This window comes from Martes martes, assembly GCF_963455335.1.
Source record: "Martes martes genome assembly, chromosome: 9".
Taxonomy (NCBI): Eukaryota; Metazoa; Chordata; class Mammalia; order Carnivora; family Mustelidae; genus Martes; species Martes martes.
In genome coordinates, this window is record NC_137896.1 from 113,488,772 (window position 1) to 113,505,473 (window position 16,702).

General features: G+C 35.8%; 1 protein-coding gene across 2 annotated transcripts in view; it reads right to left on the reverse strand.

Annotated features, from left to right (window-relative positions):
* BIRC6 (baculoviral IAP repeat containing 6) overlaps positions 1 to 16,702 on the reverse strand; it is a 234,697-nt gene that overhangs the window by 43,520 nt on the left and 174,475 nt on the right. For both annotated transcript variants that reach the window (XM_080814319.1, XM_080814318.1), the window contains exon 66: positions 1,023 to 1,233. In XM_080814319.1, coding sequence (XP_080670445.1) covers positions 1,023 to 1,233 — 211 coding nt within the window. The remainder of the gene's footprint in view (positions 1 to 1,022; positions 1,234 to 16,702) is intronic.

The following is a 16,702-nucleotide window of genomic DNA, read 5'->3' on the forward strand; positions in this document are numbered from 1 at the left end:
ATTAGCTTTTAAAGTGATAGATATATAATACACTAAGAGAGTCAGAATTACTGCAGCGCTGATCTCTCCCTGAAAAAAATTATTCTTTCAGTGACCAATTCTCTGCCATCATTTGATGTGTTTCTCAAATTTTAGTATCTTAAAAAAATAAGTGAGAATAGGTAGAACAAATATAAAGATGCTAAAGAACATTAATTGACTCAAAAGACCAGTGACAAAAGAGTGAATTTCCACTGGCAGTATAAATGCCTTAAAAATCAGAATTTACATAAAACGCACAACCACTGAACAGATTCTGCTAAGATAAGAAAAAGGTTTACTGCATTTCTTAAAAGAGTTTTTGTTAACTCAACATCTGGATCTAATGAGGTATAAACTTAAGCCAAAAATTCACTGAACAATTATATTTACCAAGAAGATAAATATGAACTTTATTATAACTACAACAAATAAATACTGAATCCTCTCACTTCTAAAAAAGATTACAGCATGAATAATAGCAGGTATCAAAATGAAACACAAGTAATACATAAACCCAACAATTCTATTTCTATGAATCTACTGGGTGATTTCTACAAGCCTCAAAAGATTACATATGAGGTTATAAACTGAAAATAACCCAAACATCCACTAATAGATGGTTAAGTAAAATACAGCATCTACAAACAATGTGTAATTGGAAGTCTGAAATCCGCCAATATGTATTTACTGGCACTGAAAGGTGTCTTTGGCACCAATACTGACTAAGATTAGCATCCATCTGTGTAACAGGTACAAAATGACAGAATTTAAGATAAACTCCATACACCTATAGTTGTAAGACTGCACAAGGAGAAGTCTGATAAGTCATTGTGAATAAATGTTTCTGAGTGTAGGATTTGGTGGATACTTTTTCTTTGTATTAGATCTTGCTTGTATGCATGTGTGTTTAATCAATATATGTCCTTTTAAAAAACCCACAAAGCTATTTAAAAAAAGACAGTTAGGGGACACAATGAAGAGAAATGAACCAAGTATACTACCTTAAACGGTTGGTGTAGGTATCAACACAAGTCTTCATTTTGGCTAATAATGTACCAACGGAAGTTTGACATTCTGACTGTTCTTCTTCCTCTTCACCATTCTCTGTAGAAAGAGGCAACAGTAGGGGCACCATGGACGTACAAGAAGCAATGGCCCGGAGCAATTCCAGCAGAGCTCGATAGAGTGGCACATGTCTCGCCATGTCAAGAACTGTAAGGAGAAAGCATAAAATGAGAACATGTGCAATACAAAAGTCAGTCTACAGCCATGTGACTTCTACTCAGATCTTTTCTCTTAAAGATTTATTTTATTTATTTTGAGGGAGAGAGAGAGAGAGAGAGAGCACGCATGTGAGCAGGACTGAGGGGCAGAGGGAGAAGCTCAAGCAGATGCACCGCTGGGTGTGGAGCCCAATATGGGGGCTTGATCTCATGACCTGAGCCGAAATCGTGAGTCAAACACTTAACTCAGGGAGCCACCCAAGTGCTCTGCTTCTACTCAGATCTTTTTTTTTTTTTTTTAAGATTTATTTATTTGAGAGAAAAAGAGCGAGAGAGTGAGTGAGTGAACGAGCAGGGGGAGGGAGAGAGGGAGAAAATCCTCAAGCCTACTCCCCACTGAGTCCAAGCCCGACGTGTGTCTCAATCCCAGAGATGACAGCCCCAGATGAAACCAAGAGTTGGATGCTCAACTGACTAAGCCACCCAGGCACCCCTTTACTCAGATTTTAAGATTAATTGATATCCGACTGAAAATGTGCTGGACAGGACGAGAATATAGCAGCGAAGAAAAGTTTAAACAAAATCCCTGTCCTTATATAGCTTACATTCTAGGCAGAGAAGGACAAATGAGTAAAACTTTTTTTCAGATGCTAAGAAGTACTCTGACGGCTACAGAAAAGATTGAAATGGGGAAGGAGAATTGGGGGGGGTACCTACTGGAGGCAGGCCTGCTTCACTGCCCACAGACCTATACTGGGATTAGAGTTATGGGGGATGAGGCAAAGGATTCCTGAACTCTATGTAGCAACTGATTAAAACTTATTAAAATTAGTCGTGATGGTCTGACAAACAGGGAGGCTGTTTAAAGTGACAGAGGTATAGGGGCTCATTTCACACCTTCCAACAGTGATGGGGAGGACAGAGGTAGAAAAGTACGACTGCTTGTCCTTGCTGTACTTGAAATTTTACCCTCCAACATAATCATGTATACAATTTTCATTATACTTGTTTATGTTTAAAGCCACTTTTCCAACCCATGACCTAATATTACTACTTACTATAATTTTATATTAAAACATAGTACACTCCACTTTTCAAGAAAATTCAAGTCAAACCCCAAAGTTACAAATCAACAAGCATAAAACCCAATGTTAATACTTGTGGGAATACAAGAAAGCCAGACTTATATAAACAGGTATGTATGAAGCTTGACAACCAATACGGTATTATTTAATGCCCACATTCTATGACCCAGCAGTACCACCTGTTCCTACACATCTATAAAACACAACATAACACTCTTCTTAGGGGCACCTGGCGGGCTCAGTTGATAGGGTATGCAACTTTTTTTTTTTTTTCCAAAAAGATTTTTATTTTTGAGCACATGACTCAATCTCAGGGTTGTGAGTTCAAGCTCCATGTTGGGGCCTACTGTTGGCCCCTGAGCTTATTTAAGAAAAGATAAAATAAAGAAAAAAATGTATATATAAAATACTGTTTTTAAGTTGGAAGCACCCAAAGAGCAATAAATTAAGGGTTAAATACACAATAACATCCAAATGATTCTATCCTATGCAGCATTTAAAAAGAACACAGCAGATCTCCTACACCTACATCTGAGTGAAATAGTTTGCCAAATAACACATAAAGATGACATTTATGTAAAGAGACTCAAATATATTTTTTATGGCTGGGGAACTATGTAGGAATACTTAGAGGAAAAGATGAATTTCTAAACATTAATGTTACATACATGAGTTACATCTCACACTAATTATCTTGACAAATCATATATCATTCATAAGGCTACAGTCTACTTTTTTAAAAAGTAAGCTATAAACCCAATGTGGTGCTTGAACTCACGACCCAGAAATCAAGAGTCACATACATATTCTACCCACTGAGCCAGCAAGGCGCCCCAAGGCTACAGTCTATTTTGACCATTTCTCTCTTTCGACTCCTTCACCAGGCATATCACTTTGGTAATATATATGTCTAATCCTTTTTCTAGACAAATTTTATTTCTGTGTGTGGATAACTCCTTGGAGAAGGAACTATTGCCCCCACTGTGTGTATGAAAAGCTAAGATTTAGTAATCTGTACAAGCAGCTAAATAGAACGTAGCAAGACCAACACAGACACTGAGGTATATCTAACTCTAGAGCTTTTTCGTTATACCATGATGCCTCCTAAGTTGTCCAATATAGTAATCACTGGTCATATACAGAGCTATTTAAATTTAATTAAAATATAAAAGAATTAAAAATTCTGTTCCTTGATTATACTAGCCATGTTTCAAGTGGTCAAGAGTCACATAAGCCCGTGCTGGACAGCACAGATACAGAATGTTTCCATCATAACAAAAGTTCTCCTGGATATTGTCATCTTCAAAAATCAAATTCCTTATATTCTGTTCACATATACAAACTGTGAAAAGTTAAGAGGGTATATGGGCTCTACCCAAAGAGATGGGTCTTTCTCTGGGAATTGTAGGTTATCACATAGCGTAAAAAGAAACAACCTCTAGACTATATTCAAAACAGGATGAATACTTCGCTTCAAAATCAGTGATATATACATATATTGGATATACTTGTATAGTTAGACATAGAATACTGAGAATAATAATCATTAACTAGTAATGGTATTTTCATGCAGAAAGAAGGACTAAGGTTGGAAAGGCAACATTAGGGTGAATTACTTTTTAATCATATGTCATTTTGAACTTTTTTAAAAAAAGATTTATCTACCTGAGGGACTCCTGGGTGGTTCAGTCAGTTAAGCATCTACCTTTGGCTCAGGTCATGATCTCAGGGTCCTGGGATCAAGGCCCAAATCTGGCTCCCCACTCAGCTGGAAGTCCGTATCTCTCTCTCTGCGCCCCCCCCCACTCGTGCGCATGCACATGCGCTCCCTCTCTCAGATGAATAAAATCTTTGTTTTCTAATGTTGTTTTATTATTTTTTAGAGGGGGGAGGGCACGGGAGAGAGACAGAGAGAGAGAGACAGACTCTTAAGCAGGCTCCATGCCCAGCACAACCCTGAGATCATGACCGGAGCAGAAATCAAGAGTTGGACGCTTAATGGACTGAGCATCCCAGGTGACCCTGTTTTCCAATGTTATTAAGTAATATATATTTACAGAGTTTCCTCAGAGTTTGGTGTTTTTCCTAACACTCTTTTGAACAGAATTCTATGAATGCAATTTTTTTTTTCTAAAAATTTTATTTCTTTATTTGACAGACAGAGATCGCAAGTAGGCAGAGAGGCAGGCAGAGAGAGAGGAGAAAGCAGGCTCTCCACAGAGCCGAGAGCCGGATGCAGGGCTCGATCCCAGGACCCTGGGATCATGACCTGAGCCGAAGGCAGAGGCTTTAACCCACTGAGCCACCCAGGCGCCCCTATGAATGCAATTTATGCTTCATATTACACTTCCAGATATCTACCCTCCACTGCTCTGCAAGATTCTATTGTTGAAAAAATTAAGCCTAATACAACAAAGCATGCCTTTTTATAATATAAGTAATTAGTAACACATAATCTCACATTAGAGAAGCAGTAAAATAAATTATATGCTAAACCTCATCATATTAAAGTGACTTCAAACATTAAAGTGACAGGAGCTTTATTATATATATAATACAAAAACTATCTTAGAGGTTTCATAACAAGACACTTTGCCAGGATAATCAACAGGATTAAAAATAAACACCAATTTTGCCCTTACAACAAAACAGTTGGGGCAAGATCATGTCTTTTTTTTTTTTTTTTTAAAGATTTTATTTATTTGACAGAGAGAGAGTACGCAGAGAGGCAGGCAGAGAGAGAGGAGGAAGCAGGCTCCCCGCTGAGCAGAGAGCCTGATGCGGGGCTCGATTCCAGGACCCTGAGATCATGACCTGAGCTGAAGGCAGAGGCTTAACCCACTGAGCCACCCAGGTGCCCCAAGATCATGTCTTTTTTTTTTTTTTTTTTTAAAGATTTTATTTATTAGAGAGAGGGTGCACAAGCAAGGGAACAGCAGAGGGAGCTGCAGAGAGAGAGAGAGAAGCAGGTTCCCCACTGAGCAGAGAGCCTGATAATGGGGCTCCATCCCAGTACCTGACCCATCCCAGGACCATCCCAGGATCATGACCTGAGCCAAAGGCAGCTGTTTAACTGACTGAGCCCCACAGGTGCCCCGAGGAAACACTGTGTTTTTATTAAAAGACAATAACCCTGCCGAATTAAACCTAAAATGTTCTGATATATAAATTTTTTGATCCAAAGAATATGAAGAGATAATCTGACAAAGGACATTTAAAAAAAAATGAAGAAACACATCTCCAAATGGTATAAAATAAGCTTCTCACTGATCAATAAAGAATAAATGTATAAACCAGAGCATACGGACTACGAATCCCCAAAGGGTAAGAGCAATTATAAGCTGTGCAGTCATTTTCCTCTCTAAAATTGGAAGACAACTAAATGATACAGGAAACGTTTCTGATTGCATTATCAATAAATCACTGAAACCTCTAGAAGTAATCTCCCTCTAAAGGTAGCTTCATGTAAAATTTATATAAATTTATATATAAATCTAAATATGATATTAACTAAGACTTGTAACTGGTGGTACTTAATTGATATTACCATAAAACTTTTAATAATGTCTTTTATTATAGGTAACTAACAACAAAGCACTAAAATTTGTTCCCTAAGCACCCAAAAATGGACTTAGAAAAGGACTGAAATATCTGGACTTCTAGTCTAATACTGTTTTCCTGCTGCTTCTGCTTTATAAGAAAATAAATTTACACATTAAGGGAATAATCATGATGTTCTAAAAACAAAGAAAACTGGACCCTTCTAAACAGAACACTACTGTATCGAAGGTAAGTCATGATTATGACAACAGTAATAGCAGCTAACACTGGGAGCACACATATGCCAGGCAGGAATGGTTTTTACATAAATATTAATCAACTCAATTCTCACAATTTCATTAGGTAAATATTATCTTCATTTTCCACATGAGTAAAGTGAAGCACAGAAAGGATGACGAACTTTTTCAAGGCTGCATAATCAGTGATGTGGAAAGGACTGGATTCACAAACAGGTCATCTAGCTCCGAAGCCTAGACCCTTAAGCACTCAAATATAATGCCACTCTAAGGTCACAATTTCAGAGAAAAGCACTAGCATGATTTACTAACACAGAGAGAAAAAGTACTTTGGGCAAGGGGAAAAAAATTTATATGGTTTGAAATTCATCATAATAGTTTCCTTAAAGCACACTAACAAATTGCCTTTAAGCTTTAATACTATATTATTCATAATCTTAAAAATTTTTTTCAAGATATTTTTATAGCGGTCTCAGATTTAGCTAACTGCATTCACATGGTAAAATGAAAAACTGAGTTCTTTATTTTAATTCTCAGGAATCTTAAAAGTATCAGGATTTTCTTTTTTTTTTCTTTTTTAGGTTTTATCTTTAAATAATCTCTATAGCCAATGCGGAGCTTTGAACCCACAACCCAACACCAAGAGTCGCTCACACCACTGACTGAGCTAGCCAGGAGCCCCAAGTGTCAGGATTTTGTAATCGTCACTTTCTTACCAAAAAAACCTCTAAGGGGCACCTGGGTGGCTCAGTGGGTTAGAGCCTCTGCCTTCGGCTCAGGTCATGATCCCAGGGTCCTGGGATCGAGCCCCGCATCAGGCTCTCTGCTCAGCGGGGAGCCTGCTTCCTCCTCTCTCTCTGCCTGCTTCTCTGCCTACTTGTGATCTCTTTCAAATAAATAAATAAATAAAATCTTTAAAAACAACAACAACAAAAATCTCTAAGGAACGCAAGAAAAATCATGGAATCATTTCCAGATAAATTATTTATAATTTTAAAAATCAATTTATTAAGGCATAAGTTATAACCAATATACAAATGTGCCTTTCGTGCCTTCTGACAATGAACATTCCTGTGTAATCACTGCCCAAATGAAGATACAGAATACTTCTATCACCCCAAGCACTTCTTATGCCTCTTTCCTCCTATGGCCAGCTTCAGATAACCACTCCTATGCTCTCACTGTAGAAAGCAGATAAATAGGAGAGAAAACCAACACTACCAAATAGGTTCTTTAAAAAGAAATAGAAAATCTGAATAGCCCCTCATTAGTTAAAGCAACTGAATCAATCAGAAACCTTTTCATTAAAAAGCTCCAGGTGGTTTTACAGGTAAATTTTATCAAAACCATTTATTAATCTTTTAGGATCTCCTTCAGAAAATAGAGGAAGTGGAAATAACTCGTTTTTGAGGATAAAATTAACCAATACCAATTTGAGACAAAGACATCACAAGAAAAAAGAAAAACTATGAATCAATACCTCTCACAAGTATGGGGCGGGGGGGTGGGGGGGATGATAATAAATCACAACCAAATGGGATTTTTTTTCCAGGAATGCATGGTTTACTTAACATTTGAAAAGTCAAGATAATGCAGCACCATATTAACAGACAAAAAAAAAAAAAAAAAAAGAAAAGCCATTATGAGCAGCTTAGCAAATCGAAATAAAGCATTTAACAAAACTCAAAACTCATTTATGATAAAACTCCAACCAAACTAGGAATAGAAGAAAACCACCCAACTGGATAAACAGCTTCTAAAATATCCCTAGTGCAATCATCACATCTAATCTTTTCTCCCAAAGTGACAACTTCTACAGTATGTAGATGTACAAGAAAAGAAAAAGGCATACAAATAGAAAGGAAAGAAAGAGAATGGTCTTTAATGTACATGGCATGACTGCCTATACAGAAATCCTACGAAATCTAGTGGAACTAGTATATGAATTTCACACGGGAGGGGGATATCAGGTAAATAAATAAAAATCAACTCTTTTTATATACTAATGGTAGGAAAATGATATTTTAAATAAAGCAGTACCATTTACAATGGCATAGAAAGTGGAATTGGGATAAATCCGACATAAATTCAAGGGTACAAAAATGGTACTGAAAGACATTAAAGGAAATCTAAACAGATAAGATACACAGTGTTCATAGATCAGAAGACTCAATCTTATTAAGCTGTCGGTCTTCTCCAATTGCTGTAAAGATTGAATATAATTACAATTAAATTTCCAATTTGCCAACAGGCGTTTTTGTGGGGGTAGAAACTAACAAGATGACTTTAATATGTATATGGAAATATAAACATCCTAGAGAATCAAAACAGTTACAGCTGAATTTTAATGCCATAATTACAAATTTTATTTTATTTTATTTTTAAATATTTTCTTTATTTATTTGACAGACAGAGATCCCAAGTAGGCAGAGAGGCAAGCAGAGAGAGAGGGGAGGCAGGCTCCTTGCTGAGCAGGGAGCTCGATCCCAGGACCCTGGGATCGTGACCTGAGCCGAAGGCAGAGGCTTTAACCCACTGAGCCACCCAGGCACCCTAGATTACAAATTTTATAATTAATGCATCTAAAAAGTAAGTAAACTCTTAAAAGATAGTAACTGGCCAAATGCTTGCCTTTTCAAACTGTTTGTCAGGACAAAGTAACAAGAAAAAGAAACAAATAAAAATCTACAGTGATACTTTGACAAATTAAATCCCTAAAGGCAGAAATCCTCTGGTAAGAACAAAACAGAAATACTTCACATAAATCATGCAAAGCCTGTTTGGCTTAATAGCTATGACTGGCAAAAACATTACGACATAAACTTTCTATTCCTTCCAGCTATAAGAGAAGAAGCTATAAGAGATTAGCTAATAAACTCTGATGTCCCTACACTAGCCTTTGTCTCTTCTCTCCATTTTGGCAGAAACAGTTAAGCTGTTTAGGTTCCAAATACCTCCATTAATTTATCTTTTTTTTTTTAAGGTTTTTTAATTTTTATTTTTTTCACAGACAGAAATCACAAGTAGGCAGAGAGGCAGGCAGAGAGAGAGGACGAAGCAGGCTCCCTGCTGAGCAGAGAGCCCGATCCCAGGACCCTGAGATCATGACATGAGCTGAAGGCAGAGGCTTTAACCCACTGAGCCACCCAGGCGCCCCATTACTTTATCTTCTATCACCAATCTAGATACCTGCTGATACTTCTAGCTATACACATACAATTATTAAATGCTACTGCTTGTTATTTCCAGAGGATGGTACATGAGGTAAACTATTTTTACCTTCCCCTTTGTATTTTCAGGCTTTGCTTACGTTACTCATGGCATGCACAAAATGATGTCTTAGATTTGCTTTACAATAACCTACTATGTGTACATATGTGTGTGTTTGGAAAGAACAAAGCGAAGATATAAATAAAAAGCACAGCCAAGGGTTAATCACTGATGAAGCTGAGCGATGAAGCTCACGGACGTTCATTATTCTACAATCACTAGTTTCACCAACCTCAGATTTTTCCGTAATAAAAGATTTTATTAAACTGTGATAGAAAAGGCAAGAAAGCCTGAGAAATGCTCCAGATTAAAGGCAATGAAAGAGGAACATACGTAACATGTGATCCTAGATTAACTGTTGGACAAAAAGCAATTTTTTTCTTTGCTATAGAGGACATGATTGGGACAACAGATGAACTATCAGTGATATCTGTGAATCAGATGATTAGATGGTTGTATTAGATCACTGTGAACTTCCTGTATTCTGATTACTATAATGTGGTTATGTAGTAGATTGCCTCTGTCTTTTAGGAAATAAATCCTAAAACACTTAGGGGTAACAGGGTTATAATGTCTGCAACACATGTCTCACAACTGGTACAGAAAAAATGTGTATATATGTGTAAAATTTATGTATGTTTGTATGCAATGTATAGATAGATAAAAGGAGGAAGGAAATCGATATCAAACTTTTATAAAGGCATCAAACATTACTGACTAACATCTACAGAGGACAAGTTAAAATATGGCAAAATAACAAACTGACACACATTTTCAATCACCAGTTCTAGTAATTCTAAAATTTAATGCTAACAAGGTCACCAAAATTAGTCACCACAACATTCTTTACAACAGCAAAGGAACCAATTTGTGCTTATCAGTATGGAGTTGACTTAATTACTAAATATCAGTTGTGTGCTCATAAAAATGAAGATATGACTTATGATGCACTGGAGTAAATTCCAGAGTATGTAATCTTGGGGTATGTAATCATGGAATCTTTTATAAAAGTGATAAAAATGTTCTACACATGACTATGCCCCAAATCACCAAATGTGCACTTTAAGTGGGTGAGCTGTACAGGAAGTGAATTCTCTTTCAACAGAACTGTCATGAAAACCTTTTTCTTCTTAGGTAGTACTTATTCATATACCATTTCCACTTTTTTCTTCTGGGATGTTTATTTTCTTCAATTGCTTTATAATACTACTTTGTGTATGAGGAAAAGAAAACAATAAGTTTTATAAACACTTCACCTAATATGTTTTAATTTTTAAACACATGAAAACATAGACATAAATGCAACTTCTAGAGCCTGTTTCAACTTGGGAACAGCAAAAAAATAAAGCTTCAGAAAAACTTTCCCTCTTCCATTAAAATTCTGAATAGCTTCCATTTCTACATTTAAATATCTGAAACACTATAATTTATATTGATATAAATGTAGCCAGTTATCCAAAAATTTCCATTTGTACTATTTTATAAACTCATTTAATAAAGTACTGTACAATGTTTTATTTTTCCCAACTTGCTTCCATGTAACATACAAAGAGAAACAGAACAAAGCACAAACCACCCCAATAAAAACCCCAGTAAGTTATTTTGAGGTTATCAACACCCATTCTAAAATTTATTTAGAAAGGCAAAATACTCAGAATAGCCAAGACAATATTTAAAAAGTCAAAGGACTGCTACAATCAGAATTTAAGACTTACTATAGAGTTACGATAATGAAGATAATATAGTATTGGCAAAAGAACAGACAAATAGATCAATGGAACAAAAACTGGAACAAAAATCTGAGCATGAAGGTTTCTAGCAGTTTTATTCATAACTGTCAAAACCCAGAAACAATCAAGATGCCCTTCAAAAGGTGAGTATGTAAGTAAACTGTTGAATATCCAAGCTATCAAGCCACCAAATGACATGGTGGAACCTCAAATATACACTGCTTAGTGGAAAAATTACTTAGTGAAAGAAGCAAATCTGAAAAGGTTATATACTCTGATTCCAACTATATGACATTCTGGAAAAGGAAACAATGGAGTGTGTAAAGAGATCAGTGGTTATTAGAGGTTTCAGGGGGGTGAGAGGGAGGTTGGGATGAATAGGCAGAGCACAGGGAGCTTCTTAGGGCGGTGAATCTATTTTGTGTGGTACTATAATAGTGGAATGCATGACACTATGCACTTGTCAAAACCCTCAGAACTGTACAAAACAGAGTGACACTATATGTAAACTACTGTCTTTAGTTAAAAATAACATATCATTATTACTTTATCAATTGTAACATGTACCACACTAACGCAACATGTAAGTAACAGGGTATGATATACTAGGAGTCGAAGAGAGAGGGAGTATGTGGGAAATCTGTAAAACCTACAACTGCTTTTAAAAAAATAAAGTATATGAAATAAAAAATAAACTACATAAAATTATAGTATTTCAGATAAAATTATACAAGAATATAACTAATCCAAGGCACAATGGTTTTCAAAAAGTAATTATATGGTCATAAGTTATCAAAAACAACAAGAAAAAGCGCAAAATGAGAAGTATCTGTCCATGATAAAAATAATGCTGAGGACAGCCTGGCAAGCTAAAACTCAATAAAGCGGAATTGGGGGAAAAGATATGACAAATCTGCAAGCACTGTATGACTGACAGCTGAAATTTTTTTAAATCTAAAAATAAATGGGCATAGAGAAAATATGAAACAGGGTAGTTACCTTTATTCAAATGGCATTTATTTCATTCAACTGAGTTAGTAGTAGGAAGGGCCAATTGGGAATCTTAAATTATGAAAATAAAATATATTCTCTTCATATAAGGAATGGAAGCAAAAGCAAAAGCTGTGGAGACAGCGTAATCAGCAAAGGACAATGAGATGGACAACAGCCCGAAAAGCGTGATACATAAAACTCTGGGTCCGATTTATAAATAACTTTACATAAATTTCATAATTGTATCGGGGCGCCTGGGTGGCTCAGTGGGTTGAAGTCTCTGCCTTCGGCTCGGGTCATGATCCCGGGGCCTTGGGATTGGGCTCTCTGCTCGGTGGGGAGCCTGTTTCCCCACCTCTCTCTGTCTACTTGTGATCTCTCTGTGTCAAACAAATAAATAAAATCTTTAAAAAAATGTTTCATTATTGTATCATTTCTTATCTATTTTGCACTTAAAAATGTCAAGGTTTTGTATGTTTGCATTTCCTAGGAAATAGTTATTAATATATAATTTTGCATTATTTGTGTTTTATTAAAAAAAAGATTTCTGAATATAGGCAGAGAGAATTTGGAAAACTAAGGAAAAGCTCATTTATGTTCGCTTTTTCAGATATGTACTTTTAAACTAACATGGATGGGTGTTCAGTGAACAAAAGGAGTCAATAAATGTAACAAAGTCTTAATGAAAACCTGCCTGTTAAAACGTAAAACAGAGCTATTGTTTCAGTCTTGAATTCCTTAATCACTGTTTTTGCCCTAAAGAGCTGCATCAGAAAACCCTTAGCTGTCTTTTACGCTTTGGTCCTTTTTACATGCACACTTCACTGTTGTAAAAGGATTAAATGTGACCAGCTGACAAAGAGCAGGGGCACAACACTGTTATGCAACGCCATGTCTGCAAGGGGGGCTTACAGCTCCTTTATTCAGTAAGTACGAAGTGCATGTTCAGTGCTACTGCTTACTACTATGCATGCCAAGTCACTGCCCTCCTGATGCTGATGTTTCCTGGTTGCTGAATTATGCGATACCTGAAAAATACCTTGGAATTTTCAACAACTGCGGATACAAATATGTGATAATACTACAGTTATTCCCATAAGAGAAATTTTCTAATTTAAAAGTAGTAACTAGGGGCGCCTGGGTGGCTCAGTCAGTCAGGCGCCTGCCTTTGGCTCAGGTCATGGTCCATGGATCCTGGGATCCAGCCCCACATGGGGCTCCCTGGTCAGTAGGGGAGTCTACTGCTCCCTCTTCCTCTCCCACTGTCCCTGCTCATGTACTCTCACTCTCGCTCACTCTCTCAAATAAATAAAATCTCTAAAAATAAATAATAAATAAAAAAATACAAACAAAACATGGCTCTGCAATTAAAATACTTAAAAATGAAATTACTGAAAGGACTTTTTTTTTTTTTAAAGATTTTATTTATGTGACAGAGAGAGAAAGAGAGTGCTGGATCACAAGCAGGAGGAGCGGCAGAGAAAGGAAGAAGCAGGCTCCCAGCTGAGGTGGGACCCTGATGCAGGGCCAGCACCCTAAGAATATGACCTAAGGGGAAGGCAGGCACTTAATCAACTGAGCTACCCAGGAGCCCCACTGAAAGGACATTTTAAGTGAGGACATATCATGAAGAACATTGGTCCATTAATAAACAGAAGGTATTTTATGGCTATGCTATGATTTTTATATATAATTAGCACTAACTCTATCATATATAAATGCTAAGATGGAAACATCAATGAGTTTCATATAAATACACTGATAAAAATAACTTCTGTACCTAACAATTCATACACAGTATTTCATCTCCCTTGCAATTTTCTAATTATTTAATTTACTGATTTTATACTCCTCAACCAAGCCTTAGCCAACAAATTATTTTGGGGATTCATGTCAACCCTAGATATGCTGAAATGAACTGAACTGAAGTTGGCAAATAAGCCAGCAACTAGACAAGAAGAAGAAAGAGAGAAATCTACATCAAAGTATCAAAGATTTCCAGCAGAGGATCAAAGTATGTATGTTTTTTTACCCAAGTCAGGGCCAACTTGTTCTACCCAGCCAGAAGGGCATTGTATTGTACTGAGGATCTCTGTGTGTGTATGTGTATAGATCTACAAGTGTGATTATGGCAAAATCAACAAGAAGCGAATTGCCCTGACAGATAACACATTGATTGCCCGATCTCTTGGTAAATATGGCATCATCTGCATGGAGGATCTGATTCACGAGATCTATACTGTTGGAAAACGTTTCAAAGAGGCAAACAACTTTTTATGACCCTTCAAATTATCTTCTCCATGAGGGGGGATGAAGAAAAAGACCACCCATTTTGCAGAAGGTGAAGATGCTGGCAACAGGCAAGACCAGATCAATAGGCTTATTCAAAGAATGAACTAAGATATCTACCATGATTATTTTTGTAATCGGGCCAGTTAATAAAGGACTACTCTCAAATGGAAAAAAATAAAATAAAATAAAATAAAATATATATATGAAATTTTATATATATATATATGAAATATTTTATAGTTTGTCAGTGTAAACCTAATTAGCTGCTTTAACCAATTCCTTTATTATAGGGTCTTTTTTTTTTTTTAAAAAGTATTCTACTATTTATCATATAAACATCTAGTTTATATAATATTTAATCAGATAATGGTAATACAAGCAGCATAAATTTGGAAACAAATACAACTTTTAATAGGTTTACAATTTAATTATTGAGAAAAGAAATATACATATACAAGTTGAGGTGTTTATAGAAGAATTGGAGAATTATGTTTAACTTGGCAAGTTGGTTAGGTGAAATTTCATTAAGAAAGTTCATACCATAACAGGACTACAATGTGAGAAGTGAAAATATAAGCATGAGCTACACTGGCAACTAACAAGAAGGGAAGGATCACTTTACTTTGGTTAATCAAGGAAGGTATCTCTGAAATTTAGCAGGTATTTTAATCTTACAAACTTGTACAAATGAAGTCAACTAGAAACCCACTTAAAATGTAATTAAAGCAACCTCTTCCCTCCTTTAAAATTTACCAATAAAATTATTTAACAGAGTGATGTATTCTGTATCAAAGATATTTATTCCCACACAGGATGCCTTTGACAAATATGAGAATTTCAGATAAAAGGAACTAACATTTTTTGATGAACGCCTATGGGCAAGACACACTAGGTGGATACTAACATGATCAAAATTTTGGCTTTCTTTATTCTTTTACCACAAATGAAATAAATGGTAGATAGGTCCTAACAGTATCTTGTTTTTAAATCGCATATAGAAATAAATACTCTAAATATAGGCAAATAGTTCAAATTTTTTGTACCCCTCAACTAATCTTCAAGAAAACTAGGGCCATATTATAATACAGTTTGGGATTAAAAGCCAAATGACATAAAGCAGAAGAATCTTTTAAAATTTTAACCCGTTTCTGATAGACTGTTTACTAAAACAGTGCAAAGAAACATAATACAATTCAGAAGTTTCAAATAAACCATTACCAAGAAAACTGTAAGATACAAAGTTAAGTACTATGTGTCACAATGGCTCAACAATTTCTACTTATTTGTTCCCAGGCAATGTGTATCAAAAAAATAACCAAAACTAAGTTTTCATAAGTGATGAGATTACTTATTTTCTATTGATAAACCACTAGGTTTTCATGGCACAACACTAATATAATCTCCATGCTCTCAAAGAATGCTAGACCCTCCTGAATTTGCTTCCCTTAAGACCAGAAAGATGGGTACAGGGGGAGGTGTAGGGCTAGGGAGAGAAGATGAATTAACTTTTTAGTAATAACTTCAGGTTTTAAAGAATGTGGTCATGTTTAAATTCAGACATTTACCATAACAACAATTAACTTTACTCTCAAAACAGTGTACTCATGAAATTAAAGTTAAATCCTGACTTTTTGAGAAGTATAATGAAAAATAAGATACAGTAAGAACATATAAACATATGAAATCTGAGTGAGGGAAATCAGATGGTGTAATACAGCTTGCAATAATGGGTTTTGTCCCACTATAGCTAGCTCTGGAACTACCAAGTCAATACTGTGAAAAAATGAGAAAATTTTAATACCTATATATACACCATTATTTAGCTAAGACAAGTAGACAAATTGGTAGATACTCTATAACGTTCCCAACAAAAAAGTCCTGTGCTTGTTCTCTCATTTCTACCTTCTAACTTATGTTTATTCACTTCTCTTTTCCATAATGAAAAAGCCATTTCTATCTTGCTTTAAAATTTGAAAATTTGTGGGGCACCAGGGTAGCTCAGTCATTTAAGCCTCTGCTTCTTGGTTTTGACTCAGGTCATGATCTCAGGGTCCTGATATGGAGCCGTGCAGGAGCTCCACTGCTTGAAATTCTCTGCCTCTGCCCCTCCCCCTAAACCCCTGCCCACTTTTGCGCTCTCAAATAAATAAAATTAAAAAAAAATTTTTTATTTGTGAGTTTAATAATGGCCATATTACTGATGAACAGTTAAACCTGGGCAAATGAATAAATTTCTCTGGATTAATTTCTCTGGATTTCAATTTTCTCATTTGTCCCTTCCTCATCTTTAA